The sequence below is a fragment of the Stylophora pistillata genome, chromosome 8 (genome assembly GCF_964205215.1).
Source record: "Stylophora pistillata chromosome 8, jaStyPist1.2, whole genome shotgun sequence".
In the NCBI taxonomy this organism is placed as follows: Eukaryota; Metazoa; Cnidaria; class Anthozoa; order Scleractinia; family Pocilloporidae; genus Stylophora; species Stylophora pistillata.
Window position 1 is genome coordinate 1,284,850 of NC_142526.1, and position 19,272 is coordinate 1,304,121.

Sequence of the window (19,272 nt, forward strand, 5' to 3'; positions counted from 1 at the left end):
TTTATTCCAAAAGTTGTAAATAACTGAAGTTCTCTGACCGGAACGTTTTTTATTAAAAATTTTTAGATTTTTTACCTCAGAAGTGGTCCATCCTCGCAATTTTTTAAACTTTCTATATATATATTTACATATATATATATATAATTATACTTAACCTAACTTACAGGACGTTATCAAAGTTAAAGAAGACAACAAAATCCGCAAGCCGAAGTAATCCCTTGAGCGCCGACAAGAAAGGACCGCTCAAATAACTTGAGTAACAAAATTTCCTTTGTCCATTTATGAAGTCCAGGAAAAAAGTTATCAGTGGTTTGCCACGATATCACTTACGAAGCAGAAAGTTCGCCGTTTCCACCACCAGAAATAGTACGCCTAAAGTAAATAGAGAGGTGCAAGGTTTCTTGTACGAAGAAGAAAATGGTACGTTGTCGTTTGAATGGGTGGGTACATTTCGCTGACCCCCAGTCCATGGACTACCCTCGATGGACTACCTAAATGGACTACCCTAAATTACCTACCTTTAAAAAAACAGAGATCGACGATCGATTGTCGCCATTTTCTTTTCTTAATGCCGCTGGTCAGCTGTTCTTCTTTGTTCTTTATTCATTCACCGCGCGTGAAGGGTGGTGAGTAATTCGAATTTATAATCTTGTATCTTATAAGCTTGGCTGTTACTGTCTTGGCCGTTACAGACATTGCTTGGAATAAATTTCAAGCAATTTTTTCTTTCGCGGAACAACTGCTTTTTAAAGAATCCAGAGATTTGCTGAAATTATGGGGGGCTTGTTGTACATTTCTCTATGCCATTTGCTCATTAAGATGTTTTTAAAATTTGACAAAGAAGGGTTGTACGTGGTAACGAAGGCAGAATTTTCTTTCACACTTTGTTGTCCCTTTGCAAAGCTGACTTCCGTTCTGTAAATTTAACTCAGAGGTGATTTTTCTAGTCGTTCTCATAGAAAGATTAGAGTACAACTTTATTCATATTACAAAATACATATTTGAAAAGGTTTGCCCCGCAAATAGCTGGGAAGCTAGTCAAATACATGATGAATCGACAAATTAACACAGCACTTGCTGACAATTTCTAAAGACACGGAGGAGGAGTAAAAAACAAACGTAACATATTTATGAACCCCTTTATTAACAATCATGAGGATTTCAATATACTCATCCTCCTTTTCTAATATATCAAATAGCAATTTGCGAAGAGCTCTTTTGAAATATTTTAGCTGAGGAGTTAGTTCTCACAGGTCTAAGGGCTTCGCCGAAACGACTGTCTGTGAATAAATGCAAGCATGGATGCATGCATGAATGCAAGTTTCTTTGTCCGTAAGTGTAACTATTTCCTCCTATATCAGCAGGAAATAATAACGTTCTGGGAAATATCTCTGGGCCCAGCTCTACAGTGTAGTTACTTTCACGGATATTGTGATGTTCAGATGATTAGAGCAGTACATTGAAGCTTAAACTAAAGCTACAAAACACTACCAACCGTGCGTCATTCAAGAGCGATCAAGCAGTCCAGGTTCTCGAAGCATTTTTGTTTTCTCTTTAATAACAGCCGTGGGAATATAGCGGCGACAAATTGAGGTGGAGTTACTAGTTATCAAGTGACGGATCGGTTTATCTTTAACAGGTTGTCGCCGGTTGAACGCGTCTGGTACAAAAGAGAATGAAGTCCGTCTTTTCGCTCGATTCGCTCGTGTGAAGTAAGGTAATTTAGGGTAGTCCATATGGGTAGTCCAGTTAGGTAGTCCATATGGGTAGTCCACTTAGGTAGTCCATCGAGGGTAGTCCATGGACTGGGGGTCAGCGAAATGTACCCACCCCGTTTGAATTGCATTTCACCCAAGTTCCTTGCCGTCCTCAGCACACGTCACCAGTTTTAACGAAGGAAATCAGCCCACTCCGTCCAGTGGCCTTCCGAGATTTTCCACCGCATTTGCCAGTCAGAATACAGCCAACAGAACAAATACAGAGGCGATAGATCTAAGTGTTGATCTGTGCGAAGACCCATCCGTTGTTCACTAAAGTTCACCAGAGCCAACGAGCCCCTTTGTTCCTTGACAAGAGAGCGACGCAGGTCCATCGGAAGATTTTATCCTAATCCATTCCAGTCAAGGTCTCCGAACCAATTTAGAAGTCAAAGAAACCAGGGATTCTAAGGTCGAAGGATCAATACAAAGAAGATTTTTCCAGTTAATAAATTCACCAACGGAATTTGACGCCTTGATGCAAAATTGCATAGATTACCCACTGATAGGTCCTTCCTTGTTTTAGTATTTACAAGAAAATGCACGGCAGCTATATTCTGGTAATATATCGAAGGCAACATTTCCGGCGTACGCTATTTGACATCGAAAATTGACACCGGAGAAACGACTGTCAAAAACTGATTTCTGAAGGTGTGTGGTTTCAGGTGGTTCCAGGTGGTTTTAGGTGGTGTTAGGTGCTTTTAGGTGGTTGTAGGTGGTTGTAGGTGGTTGCAGGTGGTTTTAGGTCATTCCTTGTTTTAGTATTTACGTCATAAATTAAAGTCTTACTAACTAACTTATTGACTTACTATGGTCGTCAGCATGGAATCGTCGATAACTAGAGCTGAAAATCCACCTTACTATTCCGGAAGCCAAGAGTGTCGTAGTATTCTACAAGAAATCCGCGAAATAAAACGTCTTCTGGGAGAGATTCAAGAACTTTACCGACGAGTTGACGCTCGATTAAATGGTTTGGCTCATTGGCGTAATCAAAATCGTCGTGAAGATCGACCAAGATAGCGAACACGAGAGGGACGAACCATTTGTTACTCTTGTGGAAGAGTAGGCTTTTGTGTTAATGTAACATCCGCTCATTTTATGTATGCTGAATGGATCGTATGTAGTCACGTGATCATTTATTTGACCCTATATCATTGTAAGTTATCCTGCATATAATGAGTTGAATAAAGAAGTTCATTGAAGGAACTTGCTCCGTGTATTTTCCATATAGTAGAATTAAGTCTTTAGTCGTTAAGAACACGAAATAGGCCACGTTCAACAGAATTGTGACCAAAGGTCCCCACGCGAAACCATTTCGGACCCATTTCGAATTTTGATCGACATGAGCCAAACCAACAGCGACGCCAGCTGAGTGGAAATTACTCACCGATCTGGCTATAACAAGACGCAGCGACAAGACAGATTACCCTCTCAAGATCTAAGAAATCGCTTGGCCGCTGTAATTGACAACGAATATCAACACGGCCATATGGCTCTGTTGGTACGCAGTGGAACTCATTACGTATTCCAACAGAGTGGAAGCGAGTTTTTAGGGATAGACTCGAGTGAAAATGACCCGAAAGTCAACGACGAATCGCTCCAGTACTTCAAGAACTGTTCCATTCCTTCCAAAGGGTCGCTAATGGAGCCCACCGTGAGGCCACAAGCGAGTTTCTCTCAGCTACTCAACCACAATCGAACGATCTACAACTACAGTACAAGGACGCTTGTGCGAATGACGAGGCCTTTGGAACCTCGACCGCTGACCACGCTAGGAACGCGTCACAAGGAAGCCTGGGAACGAAGGCCAAACCAGACATGGCCGCTCGTCCACTGGGTACGAGCTCACCCCAGAAGGAAAAGGAGAAAATGAAACCCAAAAAGCCCCTAATGAAACATGAGTCAACTGAAACTACTCTGTTTAATTGCCCAGTGTGTTGTACAGGAGCAATGGTCAATGCCGTCGCTAACATCATTGTGAACTCTTGAGAGTACAAAAATTGTCAAATCAGCTCCGAGAGTACAAAAATAGTTAAACCAGCTCCAAGTACTTCCACCGGATGTGCAGCTGAAACAGACATCTCCGTTCCAGATCCCTCTCCGCCACAGCCTAGTACTTCCACCGGATGCGAAAAAGAAACCAAATATGATTCGCCTCCAAACCCCTCTCTGCCACTGTGTAGTACTTCCGCCGGATGTGAACCTGAACCTGCCGGCCCAGCTCCTGACCAGGCCCCATACAAGTTGATGGAAGCTACCACTGAGCAACCTGACTACTACGGGTAAAAGAGCAGGAAAATCCGTGTATATAATGGTGGACACAGGTAAACGCGTTTCAGCCATAAAAGAAGTTCTAAAGGAAATATACGGTGAAGTTCCTTATCCCGCAGTTCAGACTGGGAATGACAACCTACAGCTAAAAAGAATTACCTTGCCGCTACACCTAAGGAAAGTCAGTTCCCCTGTGAATTCCAAGTAATACAGGACCTTGCCTATGATGCCATCCTTGGTCACGATTTCCTCCAAAGAAATAGAGCCATTATTGACCTCGACAACAACACTATTACCATTACAGAAACAGAAAACCCATTGAGCCAAGAAAGTTCAACCACAGTGCCCACAATGGGAACGTTTTCACCTAAAGAAAAAAATGTCGAAGCAAGAGAAAACGCCTTTACCAGTGAAGGCTCTGTGAAGCCATCTGAAGTAAATCTGCCTCCCAGAGATCCGAAGGACGAGAAAGTTGCACTCCAGCCACTCTTGATATTATTGCTCATTGCTATGTCCCTGTCCGCAACAATTCACACCGACATAAATAGTAACTTCAACTCCGTTATCCAAAAACCACTGACCTCCTTCATACAGGTGCCATCAATGAAGGTTTGGCACGAAGATGACCCTTCTGATACTCCAGCCAAAACCGATTGCAGACCGGAATTTAACGAAGGATTTGATCGATACCGAGAAAAACCACCAGGAACGGAAGTAATAATAATAATAATAATAATAATAATAATAATGATCTTTATTCTCTCAGGATAAAAGTACATATCTCAAGTTACAATATTAAAAAGATAATCTAAGAATCGTTGAATATTAAAAAAGATAATCTAAGAATCATTAACTTTAACTAGACAAATAATAATCTAAATATTATATCTAGAAATCAGCCTATTTACAAAAACATTCGTAAACCTTTCCGAATTTATTCCAGGATGACGAACAGTACCTGAGTTTCATGATGTACAATAATAATAATAATAATAATAATAATAATAATAATAATAATAATTTATTACTTATAAAGCGCTATTTACAATGACAGATCAACAGCGCTTTACAATCAATCCTAACCCACCCATCCCAACCCAGGGGAGGACATCCATCACACAGTAATCTCGTGTGTGGGAAATTAACGTCTCCTACCCCTAACCCTGCAGGAGACAGGACCTCCATTTATTCGTCTCTATCCGAGAAGACTAGAATATCTAACCATTTCTTGATGTTATAGAAAGGTAGCATATTCTTCTTAATTATTTTAAGACCTTGAGAATTGGTCCGGCCGGGGTTCGAACCCTCGACCTCCCGCAGAACAGTCCAGCGCTCTATCCATTGAGTTAACCAGGAGGTGGTCAGCCTCTTATCTTTAAAGCCCTGACCGACTTTTGAAACAAGCAAAGAGCATTACTTAACTGATGACCAAAAGGTAGAGCGGAATCAATGTGATTGCTTATGCGGTTTTATTTTAAAAATCCTCCGAAATGTATGTTAGTTAATCTTTAGGAAATAGAAGGTTATGCAAGGTGAGAAACAGGACATAAGCGCATTAAGAAGTAAATATTATTCAACCTGAAGAAGAATTTATCTGCTATAAAAATGCCAAGTTTATTTGTCATTATGACCCCTATGGTTTCTCGAGGTTTCTTCTTGACCAGGTATCAAAGCAACGTGGGAAAAATGTAACGAGAAAATCTAATGATTTTTCCGTGTGGTTGCTAAGGCATATTTATTTGTTGTTTTGCTATTATAGCCGTTGTCAAAATCAAGCGAGTTTCTTCCATTGTGAAGTTTTAAAAATGCATAAAAGCCACAGTAGTTTTCAGAAATAGATTTTGCATTGTCACTTTGTTTTCACTGTGCAGGTGCCTAACGGTACTTTTCTTGTTCAATTTTAGTGAAATTTTTAGGTAAATAAAAATGCTCATGGTCCTTCCGGCAAAATTAGTTCTCATGGTAGTTGGCAGCTGAGTTTATACTCGTAACTTCAATTTCCTTTCACACGACCAAACTTAACACCCACCTACATACATACATACATGTATACGTTAGTTGACCACTCCCCATGGGGGCTTTTCAGGGTCAATTCCCACCCATCCCACCCCAGGGGAGGACATCCACGACACAGTAATCTCGTGCGTGGGAAATTAACGTCTCCTACCCCTAACCCTGCAGGAGACGGGGCCTACGGTTTATTCGTCCATATCCGAGAAGACTAGAATATCTATCCATTTCTTGATTATAGAAAGGTAGCAAATTCTCCTCACTTATTTTAAGACCATGAGTATCGGTCCGGCCGGGGCTCGAACCCTCGACCTCCCGCACAACACAATCCGGCGCTCTAACCAACTGAGCTAACCGGGAGGCGGTTATCCACCTCGCATGGATAAGCAGAAACTTTTCATTGTATTTTTCATTTTATTATATAAGCTGAAGCTGTTCTGTTGTTATTATCATGGGTATATTTTCAACATCAAAGCTGTGAAGTTCTCACCTAATTTTACTATTTTTAATGGCCTAAAGTTTATTTAGCCTGCTCTTTCATTTTCGACATATGAATATTTCAATGTAAATCATTTAGCTTCAAAGAGATGTTTTCCGTTCTTTTGTAATCTTGTTTAAACATTGTCAATTTAGAGAACAATAGAACCTCACACCAGTTCAATATTTACGTATTAAGTACTTTGTAAAGCTTTTTGGTTACATCGTTTATCTGGATTACCAACTTGACTACACTAGAGGTCATGTCAGTTGTTGGCGTGACCTAGAATAAAAGCTTACTGTGGAACCAAAAGGTTGTCTTTTCCTTGAAGTCCGTACAAGCTCGCTTGAAGAGGTCGCCTGTACCAGGGAATCGTGATGAGTTCCTGTCCTCGCTACCCAGTCGCTGTTCAAAGCTAGTTACCCCCGTCATTGTTGTGCTTTCCGCGAAAGTCCAATTTGGGTGCCAAAAACTATCGTCACAGTAGCCACAGAGAAATTATATCGACTGGGCATCGTTTTTTGATTCAAACGGTTAAATACTTTCTCTTCAGAGAAAAAGAAATTCCCTCTAAGTTTTCATGATGCGCCAGTCACACTTTTAAAGACATTTTTGCAAAATGTAGTGACTTCGAGATGTTTATCGTATTCTGCTGTACTCCAAAACAAGCAGTAAGGAACGCTGGGAAACAGTGCGATCACGTGCTAATTCCTCGTAACATTTGAAGCGACTCGAAGAAATCGTCACCAAGCATTGAACGACAGGAGATGTTCCGAAACAAAAAATGCCAAAAGCAAGGAGTATCGGGTAAAACTCGGCAGACTTTGTTTTGGGCGATGAGGTCGTTCATATTCTATTGCTACACTTACTCTCTCAACAGGTGAACATCATGGCTTCTCTTCTTCTACTTCCTTCTTTATAGAGGTAGTAGCCATAAAAAGGAGACCTGTCCTCAGCCGGGCAAACCCACCGTAGAGCGAAGAAGAAAATATTTCAGTCACCTAAAGGTTTCGGTGTGGGTTCAAACGCGATGTGCTGTGGGAATCTTGAAAGCTCATGCAAAAAGGGCGTCTAGGTATTTCCCCTGAACAAAGTGAATATATTTTGAAAAGGTCTTCCTACGAGACTTTAGTCACGTTAGCCTACAGAGATTCAGAGAGAGAGAGAGAGAGAGGGAGGGAGAGGGGGAGAGAGAAAGAGAGAGAGAATACTGAGCCCCAATTTCAATGCAATGATTCAATGCAATGATGCCTTGTCAGAGAAGATGAATTTAATTTCGGGAAAATGTTGTAAAACATTAGCCATTTCCTGAACTCAACTTTTCTATTGACTCAAAATAAGAGATGAATACAGGGTCGAATGAATACAAAAGTAAAAAGGAAACGAAAAAAGAAAAATTAATCAAAAAAAAAAACAAAGAATGATAGAATAGCATCAATGATACTATTATAATGGTGCATTCACAATAAATACTCTGTACTTTTGAATGATTTAATTTCAGTCCACAACCAAAATACTCCCAAAGGGCTCAAATAAATACAATTTCCCCCTTTTTTTGATGTTTTAAGTCTGCAGCTGCTGTCAGTCTTGTTAAAGCTCTTCGTCGATATCATATGATTTTTCTTCATCGTGTAGTCGACTCTCGGTCTGTTTAAAAACAAAACAAAGATATATTTATGTTGTAAGTATATTCTTTATTGTTACAGGGTTATTAAAACAGCTCTATCTGGTAAGGAAAAATATCACAATGTACTTAATAACCAAGCGTGAGGGCTGTAAGGAGGATATTTGGCTCGAGGTCATGACGTAAGGACCGAGTGCCATGACCGAGAGCCAAATGTTTTTCCACGCAACCAGACCCACTTCATTCAATAAGCGTTTTATCACACGATGTCTTAAGATTTCCAAATTATGTTTAAACTATAATAGGTCGTGGTTACGTGCATAAATAGGGCGAGCGCTGGATTACTACAACAAAATTATACGATAAAAAAACAGTTCCACTGGTTCTTCCCGTGAGAAAAAAAAGACTTTATTATTAGAATTCCCCCTCTTAGAACATGTGCTAGAACCCTGCGGCCGGAAGGGCTTTTTTCCGGTTCGGCTTGCGTCAACCAGTTTGACCCTAAAAACATGAGAGAGGGGCCTCATGGTTTTTATCGTAAAGAATCTTCATGGTTTTATTTTTGTCGTGAGTGGGCCGACTTTAAACTTACTTTCCTGCTATCAACCGCAGCTATCAGGCCACCCGTAAGGAAAAATGCTATTACCTTCTCACGTACATTTGTCATTTACAATACAGCGGAAATCTGAAAATTTTGGTCTCGATTGAGCTGAAAGTAAAAACTTCCAATGGCACATAAAGCCAATATTCGTTCTTAGACACTAAGATGTTGGTAAATTTACGCTTCGCGTGCAGCTAAAGATACAGGCATATTAGCCTTAATTTAGCTCGTAAATAAGCTCGTATGTTTCTCCTCAGATATGTTCTGTTTTTCTCGAAACACAGTTTCTCAAAATATTTTCTGCAGAAAATATCCGAGATTATCATCCATCAACCAATTTTTATAATCTATTTTTCTCTGTAGGCGATTGGTCTTAACGTGTCCCATGGCCGAAAATGCCCTAACAAAAACTGGGAAATATCTGGTAATATTCCCCTGATGATATTCCACAAATTTCAAACCGTCCGACCAGGAAAATAAAAGTGTTTGTTTAAAACTTGTTTAAAAATAGGAGTGAGCGCTTTTTGTTATTACGGAAGAAAGGGACATTTTCTTATTTTTTTCATAAAGTCGCCCCAGAGATCACTGAAAAATGAAATTCTCACGCAGCAAATGGTTGGTTGTTCGGTCCTGCGAGTTGCAACGATTTGTATTTCAAGGATAACAATCCTATGTATTTCTCCTAGGATATTATCGAATCCTCGTAGTTCACAGTTTTCTTCGAGCTTCGCTCTTGAAAACTGCTCGTCTCTCGGAACATGTAATAGCCATTGTTTATATATTTCCCCCAGTAAGCTGGCACCTTTTCAAGCAAAAATAAGTTGTGTTTTGATCATTCTTGAAGTATGACTCAGTATCTCATGGTCTGTGGCTCAACGAAAATCGTTCTGATTAAGTCTTAAGGAAAGAATGAAAATTAACTCATCCCTTCCCTTTTTTTCATTATTTTGAAACTATACCCAATTTAGAGAACTACACTGATTTCTATTCTTTTTCCATTTGATCTTAGCCTATTACCGCCTGTTCTGTTAATCACACTGACTGAGTCATTGCCGGTCGTGCAGTGCGTCATATAAACCAATATCAATTAAAACATCCGTTTCCGCAATCAAAACGCGCAGAAAACGTCTCGTAAAATCGATGGGCTTACAAAACTTAATTAAAGACTTCAGCGAACCACAGGAAAGTCACGTTCATGGTTGAATGCCATTTTACATATGGCCGTATATCACTTCAGTACTTACCTTTTGACATCTTAGTCCTTTGAAATAACCTTAGTGACTTCTTTTATTCTGGAAACTGATATCCTATCTAATTTAAAAAAAACTTTTTTTCTTTTCTTTTTCTTCTAGGGGCAAACACTAATCTTTCTCCACCATACTCAACTTAGTCGATAGCAGTTATCTTCAATTTATCATTTTAAGACCTATTTCATTAAAATGAAATACTTTTCGAGTTCAAAGAATAAAAGGAAGTACAGAGGATTTATATTTGAAAGTTCTTGGTGTAAACAAAACGTAAAACCAAGCAAAAAGATACCTTTGAGGGGCCCGAAGCGTAACTCCTTCTTCTTCTACACCTTCCAAACCAGCAAGGTGGACGTTCACCTTTATGCCCTTTTCTTTTTTCGATGTTGCTTCTCTCGTCGGCAATCATGGAATTTCCTTGGCTCTCTAAACTCCAACTCATCTTCCAAATCATCGCACATAGAAAACACAAAACTGCGAGACGCATAATTGAATACAGCTACAAATATTGACTCTGGCCGGTAGAATGACCTATAAAGCTGCGAAGGTTCTTTAATTCTCAAAAACCGATGAATAACAGCTCTTATATATCCTAAATTACAATATTAATCAACACACGGTGAGTTAAGAACATTTTAAAGGCGGCGAATACCAGCAGGAATTGGCTCGTTTAGGAGAAGACGCGTTCAATTTATTATTTTCAGTGGTACGGTGAGAGCTTAACCAGGGAAGCAACACCTGTTCCCTGTAATAAATTGCACCTCCAAAGTGCTAAGCACTCTTGAACCGACAATGAGCGTAATTTGCTTCGGCAAGCAGTAGTTTTAATTATTAAAACTCTATTTCCCCTGCCAGATCACGAAAACAAAAGGGAAGACTTTTGTCAAACCAAAATTTAAATTTTACTTGCAATAATTGTTGATTAAGAGAACTTTTAAGTATCTACACACATTGATTTGGAAAGAGATCAGGTCAAGAGGAAATTTACTTGTTATTTGGATAACTACTCCATTGTTTAATTTCAACTGCTTCTTATTCATTTTGAACTCCTCCAAATCGTTATTTTGTCGTCCGGGCTGTAAATTCATAAATTGTTGGAAAACAAATGAAAAACGATTTTAATGAGGGAAATCTATAGATGAAGCGGCCAAAAAGCAAAGAGAAAATAAAATCGTAATATGAGATACTGAAAAATTCCAAAAATAACATGCGTCCTCTAGAGTAAGGCCCTTGTTGGTCTAAAAACTTTTTTTCTTGGGACAAGTAGCTGTAAATATATGTCATTTATTGAAATGCAACGCTCGTTAAGACGAATAGGCGGACACCAAAATTTGCAAAAGAAAAGCTATAGGAACTTCATGGGCCATCGCAGCGATTTTTCTGCAGGTATTAACCATGCTTAGCTTAATTGACTGTCAGATATTGTCTCTGTTCTCAGGGCTGAGTGCCGATCAAAAAAAGATTTTCAAACAAATTAATCTTAGTCATAAGAACCGAGATCTTTGTCCACCTCATGGCCATTCAGAGCAAATAGAACATCTAAATCAGTTTTCCTGTTTAAAGCTGAAGTTGAAAGGAACCGGATGGCATTAAGACAACTTCGACAGAATCTGCCCACTTTCATATCCTTTGTGCAAACGATGTAATAAATAAACTTAAGTCTGAAAAAAAAAAGCTGTTCAATTTCTTTTCTGTTGGAGTATTCTGCATCATATCTGGTTATAATTTTTTAGCGCACTGGCCAACTAAATTTACTTTACCCACGTTTCAAGCCCTTTACGTAACGGACCTCGATCAGTGAAAGCCAACGGGAGTTAATGAAAACATCACTTGAAGTCTACTTATTTCAGGAACATATCGAAGGGTTGATCAGAAATAGGCACGCCCTCTGACTGTACCATGAAATATAAAAAGAATCAATAAATCACGTCTTTCTAACGAGAGTATCGCTAAATAATAATTCAACCGATAAACTAGTGGCCCTGCGATCCTAAAGAAATGAAGGAAAACAACAACTAAGGCTGAAAATGTCTAAAGAAACTGTGGTGCTGCGTGGGTGGGGGTAACAAGGTAATTTGATTATATCAACTAAGTTGAAAGTGTAAATTGGCCACCGTAACGAATAAAAAAGCTGACGTTTCGAGCGTTAGCCCTTCGTCAGAGCGTTAGCCCTGCGGCGTTAGCCCTTCGTCCTTCGCTCTGACGAAGGGCTAACGCTCGAAACGTCAGCTTTTTTATTCGTTACGGTGGCCAATTTACAATTTCAACTTAGTTGATATAACCGAAGTAAAACAACAGTCGTGTAATTTCGTTTGTGGCTCATAAAATCCAGTCCAGATTCCTGTCTACTCTGGATTATTTATAAGGCCGTTAAAGGTAGGAATGGAATTCATCAAAAATGAAACATCAGTTTTTGAGCAGAATTGCTCACCAGCCATTCTATGAGAAACTCTGTACAACTAATAACTGGACAATGTGGAAATGTTGGGAATTGCAAATGAAATATGACACTAAGGTGGATTTCAAATCAGCCTATGAACGTCGCAAACGATGATCGATAGTCTAAGTATTTTGCCCTAAAATGTCGATCATTAGCTTTATCTACTTTTCGTGAAAGTTTTAGTTATTTCAGCCGAAAAAATAATACTGGGTCAGAACTTGCGATCTAGTCGTGAACCAATAGATCTTTGGATTGGCGACATTAATTGTTGATGTAGGGTGTTTAATCATCATTTACGAGGTACATAATGGGCGACCAGAGTCACATTTGACGCCCAAAAATATTGGTGACAGCTGTTTTGCGTTTAAGGTTAAAAATCTCATCTGAAAACATATCACAAGCTTACCATTACCATTATTCCTACGATCGCGGCACTTATAACATCCAGTGCAGGCCCACTGCAGTGCACTCGCCATCCGCGACGCTGCTTCTTCACGACTGCATAGGCATCGATAGTGGTATCACATTGAAGAAAACTGTATTTTGTGTCGTTTGGCAATGCCTGCCGCCAAAATTATCATTCCTCTTTTACGATCGCGGCACCTATAACATCTTACGGGCCACTGTTTTTTCACGACTGCATTCCATCATCACATCGACGATAACTATCTTTTTGTGTCGTTTTAGCAAGAGAAATATGGTGAAAGAAAGAGAATCTGTTGGTATGTTTAGCGGCTTTCATTTGGAGTCATTTCAGACCTGATTTCAGTCATTCAAATGTTGTATTGAAAATCTAATGCTATGGGGTACTGGAGGAGATCATTCCATTTAATTGAGGATACGAGCGACAGACACTGATAGGTATCTGGGACTTGAAGACTGGCTGCGTGTAGTTGATGGGGCGGTAATGCCTCTCCCCCAGCTGACATTCTCTTTCTATGGCTTTGGACACGCTTTAGTTTTATATGGAGCTATTCGTGTGACTTATAATTAAGAGGCTGTCAGTTCGGTAAACCGTTAGCTATAAACTAGTAAAACAACTTAGCCGTCAGGCGTATCATGAATTGACAAATTTTCAACATTTTAAAACGTTAGCCGTAAAAAGACATCATCCCATTGTGCCCCTCTGAGAATGATCTTTTTCTAATACATTTTGATGCACGTGGTGCTCAGTGTAGTTAATTTTATCAATAATATAACTTGAAAATCTCGATCAGCTTCATTTCTATTAATATTATTTATCATTATTACATAGGGTTATAAATTTTAGATGATATACCTTGTGTTTTGAGAACGTGATGCGGAGACTTAACTCATTTACCAAGACTCAATACGTACATTCATTTTTTAAAGAGACTTTTATTGTGTTCACAAGGATTTTACTACGATGAGTTCTGTTGAGGATTGTTTAATTATCGACCTGTTTGCTTTCTTCAAGTCATTAAATGTTAGTCCTGGAAACCATCAATGCTGGAAATGTTCCAAAAAGGTGTAAACGATTGTGAAAATGCAGACTTGATATCCAGCTATCAAATACAATAGATAGTGCAGGGGCAATCTGGAGGAAGGAAAAGAAAGAAAAGGAAAAATAACGCGGATAAGTACGATTCTAGTGGTCATGAAAGAAGAAGGAAATAGGTGTGTATGTTTATGGGCAGGATGGGGTCGTTTAGCGAGCTACAGTTGCAAAAGTACCAACTTTTGCGGTGCCAAATTCTAGACCCATAATTGCATCGTGTGAGTCGGTCGTCTCAAACTCCTGTGCTCTGCCGAAATCAAGTTCATATGAGCGCGACAGTGGCATGACTAAGGAAGGGAACGATTGTTAACGTCGAGCTTCTGATTTTCTTAAGTGGGGTCTAATTTTCAAAGTGATCACGGTGTGGTAATGATGAAACGTTTTGAATAAGCATAGGTTATTTGTTGATGGCGTATTTTTAGCATCCTTTTGGGTAAGTGAAATCGGATATCATGAAATTTTTTTCAAAAACTTGGCAATGATGACAGCTACGTTTTGAGTGTATGTGCAACATTTTTTTCTTTGAATTGATATGTACCCAGCTGTTGGAGTTTTATGATATAAAACTAGTCAGAAAAATAATGATAAGGAAAACTCAAAAATAAGAAACAACAAAAAGAAATTTATACAACTGGAAAACAAGACAGAAAAAGTGCATTTGAAGAGAAAACTGATGACCCTTTCATGGTACCTGTACCTTCCAAAAAGTGTTATTTCTACTAGGTAAAAATTTGAGACTATTGTTTACTTTTACCTGTTTCAGTGGTTCTTTCAAATTACGATTGGAAGTCGTCTTTCCAGCTTTTTAACGTCCTTGTTTCGGCTGCTGGTATGTCGAAATCATCTTTGTTGGTAATTTCGAAATCTTGCAGCTCCTGTTGAAACTGTGGTTTAATCTGCAAAAATCAGATTACTTAATGAACTGTCTGCTCATAAAAATTGACTCTCATTAAGGCTAAAAATTAATATTATGAAAAGTCTCGATGGGAAATAGGAAACTTCTCCACCACTGTTTTAAATTCCAGTGAACTGCCAACGTGACGATCTTTCTTGAAAGTAGCTGTTATTGTTTGGATAATGACATTGAAAATAGGTTATAAAAGCTCACTCGACCAATCAATATAAACGATGACTGTTTAATCATTTATATATAGCTTGCTAATCGATGACCATTGTCTGTCTCACTTAAAGTTTCTGTAACGATATCGATTAATATTCTATGATTGCACATAATCTTGGGTTGTCTTCGACTTGAACAAATATTCATCGATATCTAGTTGTGTGTATGGACGAATATTCTTTTGTAGTTGATAGACAGTTTGAGTTGTTGAGACGAAAATCAGTCAGGAAAGATGGCCACTCAATGTCAGTCTGCCACTGATCTAAAAAATAGCCTCGCCCGATAACACTCGATGTGAAATAACCGATCGATTTTCGTCCGCTATCCAAGCCCAATTCTTTTACCTTTCGACAAAATGCAATCTTGCATTTGGTTGGTTGACCCTAATTCAAATTCGTATGGAATTTGCATCTACTGGATGCCGTTGAAGTTAAACTTGAAATATTTTGTGAAAATAAACCGTCGAGTTTTGTCGAAAACCATTCTTTGAGAAAAAACTGGCCCAAAGATCTTACTCAAGCAGGCAACATATATCTGAGTGATTCGTTACAACCAATCCTTAACCATCCCCTCAATTTCTAATGGTTCTTTACACCAAAAACGGTATTTTTATCGCTTGGGTGAATTCAATTCAGCGCAATGAACTGTTTGTTTGAGTACAACAAATAAGAAATCCCGCCTAAAAGGTATCAGTTACCACTCAGGTACCTTATTTCACCAACCTTTGGGTTGTTTGATCTTCAACTTATCCAAGTTTGAGTCTAAGTTTCCTTTTCTTTCTTAGTTGAAGGATTTTTGGTAAATTTTCAGAAACAAACTTACAAGACATCTTTCAATAACCCAAATCAACGTTGAACTTTCAGTCGCTGTATGGACTTCAATAAGCTTCAATAAGCTTCAATAATAGTTTCATAAGAATCACTCTTTCTTGTTTGTTATGTAAATATCACCCTCACTCCTCTTAATTTGTCTGGCGTATGCGTGGGTAGAACATGGTCAATGCTGTATTTAATGAAGACAGACAAGTGGAAATTTCCAAATCGTAAATCTGTAATAAATTTATACATTTTTTGTTTTTCAACTTTTATGCATCTTGGTCTGTCACGTTGTTATTGGTTAATTAAGAAACGGAAGTTATGAAAAAATTAGGTAAGGCTTTGAATTAGTAAACAGCACTGGAAGGGACTTTTAAATCAGCCGCTGAACGTTGCAAAAAGATGATTGATAATCTATACAGTGAATTAAAATAACGACTATTAGCATCTCTTGTTTCTCGTGAAAGTTTTAATCTCAGCCGAATAAACAATTCCAGGTAAACATTTGTGACGCGAAATCAATAGATTTTCTAATTAGCGACTTTAGTAAGGTCAGTTGCAAGTGAAAGGATTAGAGCTTGTAGGGTGTTCAACCGTCATGGCGCCCGACCAAAGTCGATCTTTTTTGAATGAAGAAAGACCAAGTGTCTGCCGATCTTACAAAAATATATTCTTTGCTTAGCGTACTTAAAGAAATATCGAGCCATCTGTTTAATTTTCCACCCTAATTTTGTCAGTGGTTTAAAAAGGATAATGACACTCCCTTTAATTTGCCCAAAATAGATAACGTCAACATTCGCTTTAAGAGTCCTTTGATTTGTCAAGATGCTGTTCCGTTGATCTGCTTGCAACGAAATTCTTTCAAAAGTCAACAAAACGCAAAAAAACTGACAAGCCACGGTAAACAGAAAGTTTGAATTCCAACGGTTCGGTGCAACCGCCTCAAAACAGATCCTTTCAATTCATTCCCAAACCTTTTTCCCTTCGCCGTCATTGCAAAGTTTTTTTTTCTGAAATTACTTTTGCTACTCTTTTAAAGAAGTAAGCGTAGACTTGTATATATATATTTTTTCACTGAAATACAATGATAGCGACATCGATTCAGTTGGTGATGTATCTAACTGATAAATTTGTCATTTAAACTGTTGCTCGCCGATGGCACAAGTTAATGCGTTGAATCAGCTTGATCACCTTAACGCATTGGTAAAAGCTAATTCGCGTTTAGGCTAAAATTGCTCTTGAAAGCATGTCTTAATAGCTTACCCTTTTCATCCCTCTTTTACGGCCGCGGCTATTGTAACATTTCCCACTGTGGCAAACTCTCCATCCGCGAGCCTGTTTCTTTGCGGCTGCATTCTCCTCGATGGCGGTGTCAATTTGATGAAAACTGTCTTTTTGTGTCGCTTTTGCAGTCACTGCCGCAACGATTATTAAAAGAAGAAACATCGTTGAAAAGGAGAATCTTTTGGCTTGTTTAGCGTTTTTCATTTTGATTTCCATGCCTGATGCTAGTAGCTCTTCACTGCAGTAACCGTTAAAGTCGTTAAACTTCCAAGCTGAGGTCTTCTTTGAGTACGTTGAAACTTGTCAATGCTCGACCCAAGACGTCTAAGTGCTTAAGCAGTTGTTATCGGTTTATATAGTTTCTTGCGTTTTGTTGACTCAAAGTGCCGCATATATTAAAATCAATTTGCCCGGCAGAGAATATTTCTTTTCAAAATGCACGTAATTGATTGGGTTAAATAGCTTTCTCTATGGTAACTGAACATCTGTTTTCGAATGAACTATAATAGACCTTTTCCTTCGGGGTGTCTTTAAACAAATATCGTTTAATTAGCACGTTCGGCTAAATGTTGCTTAAATTATCTATTTGTGGACAATCACTTTAAATTTTTGATAAATATCATGCTCCCAGCATGAGTCATTTACATCAACTGACACGGCTGTCAACTTTTATTGGCTTTAGTTGTAATGAATTTCAGAAGCGAATAAACTGATGCAGACGTGACTGTATTTTTTGTAATTTGCTTCTAGATTGTTTGACTTTCTTCATCGCTTTTACCGCTGCTAAGGGTAAACATTCCCTTGGAAAAATGTTACTATAATTTCCTCATCTTTTATCGCTACCATAAACGGTTATTTGAAAATTATCGTAACTGGTAAATTACATAGCAAAATTGAAGCCAGGCAGCCTTCACGATCGTAATGACGCAAAGACAACAATGAAGCAGTTGTTGAAGAAATGAATTAGTCGAATAAAAAAAGCGTTTATGATGGCTGTTATGTGCAACCTCGCAATCTATATCTTTCCGAATATTTCAAAGCTGATATTTCTTTTTTTCCCCTTTGTGTTGCACTAAAAAAAATTTTTAATCTAGGGGCTCATATTTTAGACCTTGTTAACTCCAAATTAACAGTCACCAACACACAAACTCCCCGGGGCAACCATCAAAGGTAAAAAAAAAAAAATTCCAATTTTTCTAAATTGTCCCCCGCTAGTTTGTAAGTAGGATCCGATCAGAGACAAAAACCACTAGACTTAAAGTTTGATAAAAATCCATATTTACATGCCTTTATTCAGAAAAATCAATCCTGATTTGCGTTTACGTTTGAAGCACTTTCCAGTTTTAGTTAGCTAGTTTGTTTTTTTTTTTAAGGAAAACTTCGCCAAAATCTAGCGGAAAAAAGCGCCTCGCTTAAAAGGCTAGATTATTAAGTGGACGAGCCAGCAATATGGAAGCTGTAGCTGATTTTTCAAGTAAAACAACCAACAGCAAGTTATTCGAAATTCAAAGTGACTTTTAAACGATTAGTCCTGTAGATTTCTCAGAAATAAAATATCTCTGGTTACGGTACTCGGCATTTGGACAGAATTTTCAATTATCGTTGGTTTTTCTAGAATTCCTGTCGCCTTCGTGATAGAATGAACATCTGGTCTGATAACTAAAACCGACTGAAAACCTGGAATGAAGATCTACTCAGATAACTAAAACCTTCAAGAAATTTTCAATATTATAGACTGATAGGGATAGCTGTTGAAAGAGTTTAGTTTTTGTTTCCACTTTCAGAATTGCTTTCTTCCTCGGTTCACTCGCGATTTCGATAGGTTGTCTGTTGTATGAAGTTTGTAATGCACTGAAGGAAGCCACACCGCGTCACATACTTAATTAAAAACTTACATGAATGAAAAGATGACAGTAACCATTTGTGACCTGTCATTGCATTAAACGTATTTAGTTGTTTGCCTCACTGCCAGCTATTAATTACTAACCTACATTTTGAAGCCACAAATAGGAAATGCCGGGAGGTATTAAACATTCCACGAAAATTATTACGTTATAAATGATGTTTACACTTCCAGCGTCAATTATAATTATTTGCTCCTCGCAA

The 19,272-nt window shown here is 38.4% G+C and overlaps 1 protein-coding gene and 1 pseudogene across 1 annotated transcript; one reads left to right on the forward strand and one right to left on the reverse strand.

Annotated features, from left to right (window-relative positions):
* Positions 1-1,187: 1,187 nt before the first annotated feature.
* Positions 1,188-4,952, forward strand: LOC148724387 (uncharacterized; annotated as a pseudogene).
* Positions 4,953-7,766: 2,814 nt separating this feature from the next.
* Positions 7,767-17,520, reverse strand: LOC111346627 (uncharacterized). The gene is made up of 4 exons (XM_088730966.1): positions 17,146-17,520; positions 14,702-14,843; positions 10,281-13,986; positions 7,767-8,163 (listed from the first exon to the last, which is right to left on the reverse strand). The coding sequence occupies exons 1-2, from the start codon at positions 17,380-17,382 to the stop codon at positions 14,724-14,726; spliced, it is 357 nt and encodes a 118-aa protein (XP_088587092.1). The 5' UTR covers positions 17,383-17,520; the 3' UTR covers positions 7,767-8,163; positions 10,281-13,986; positions 14,702-14,723.
* Positions 17,521-19,272: the final 1,752 nt, after the last annotated feature.

What these genes read in the sequence shown, in the direction of transcription:
- LOC111346627 (XM_088730966.1), bottom strand. Translation starts at nt 17,382, where the DNA reads ATGGAAATCAAAATGAAAAACGCTAAACAAGCCAAAAGATTCTCCTTT. An exon ending in GTAAAAGAGGGATGAAAAGG is followed by an intron (nt 14,844 to 17,145) that starts GTAAGCTATTAA and finishes TGATTTTTGCAG; the next exon opens with ATTAAACCACAGTTTCAACA.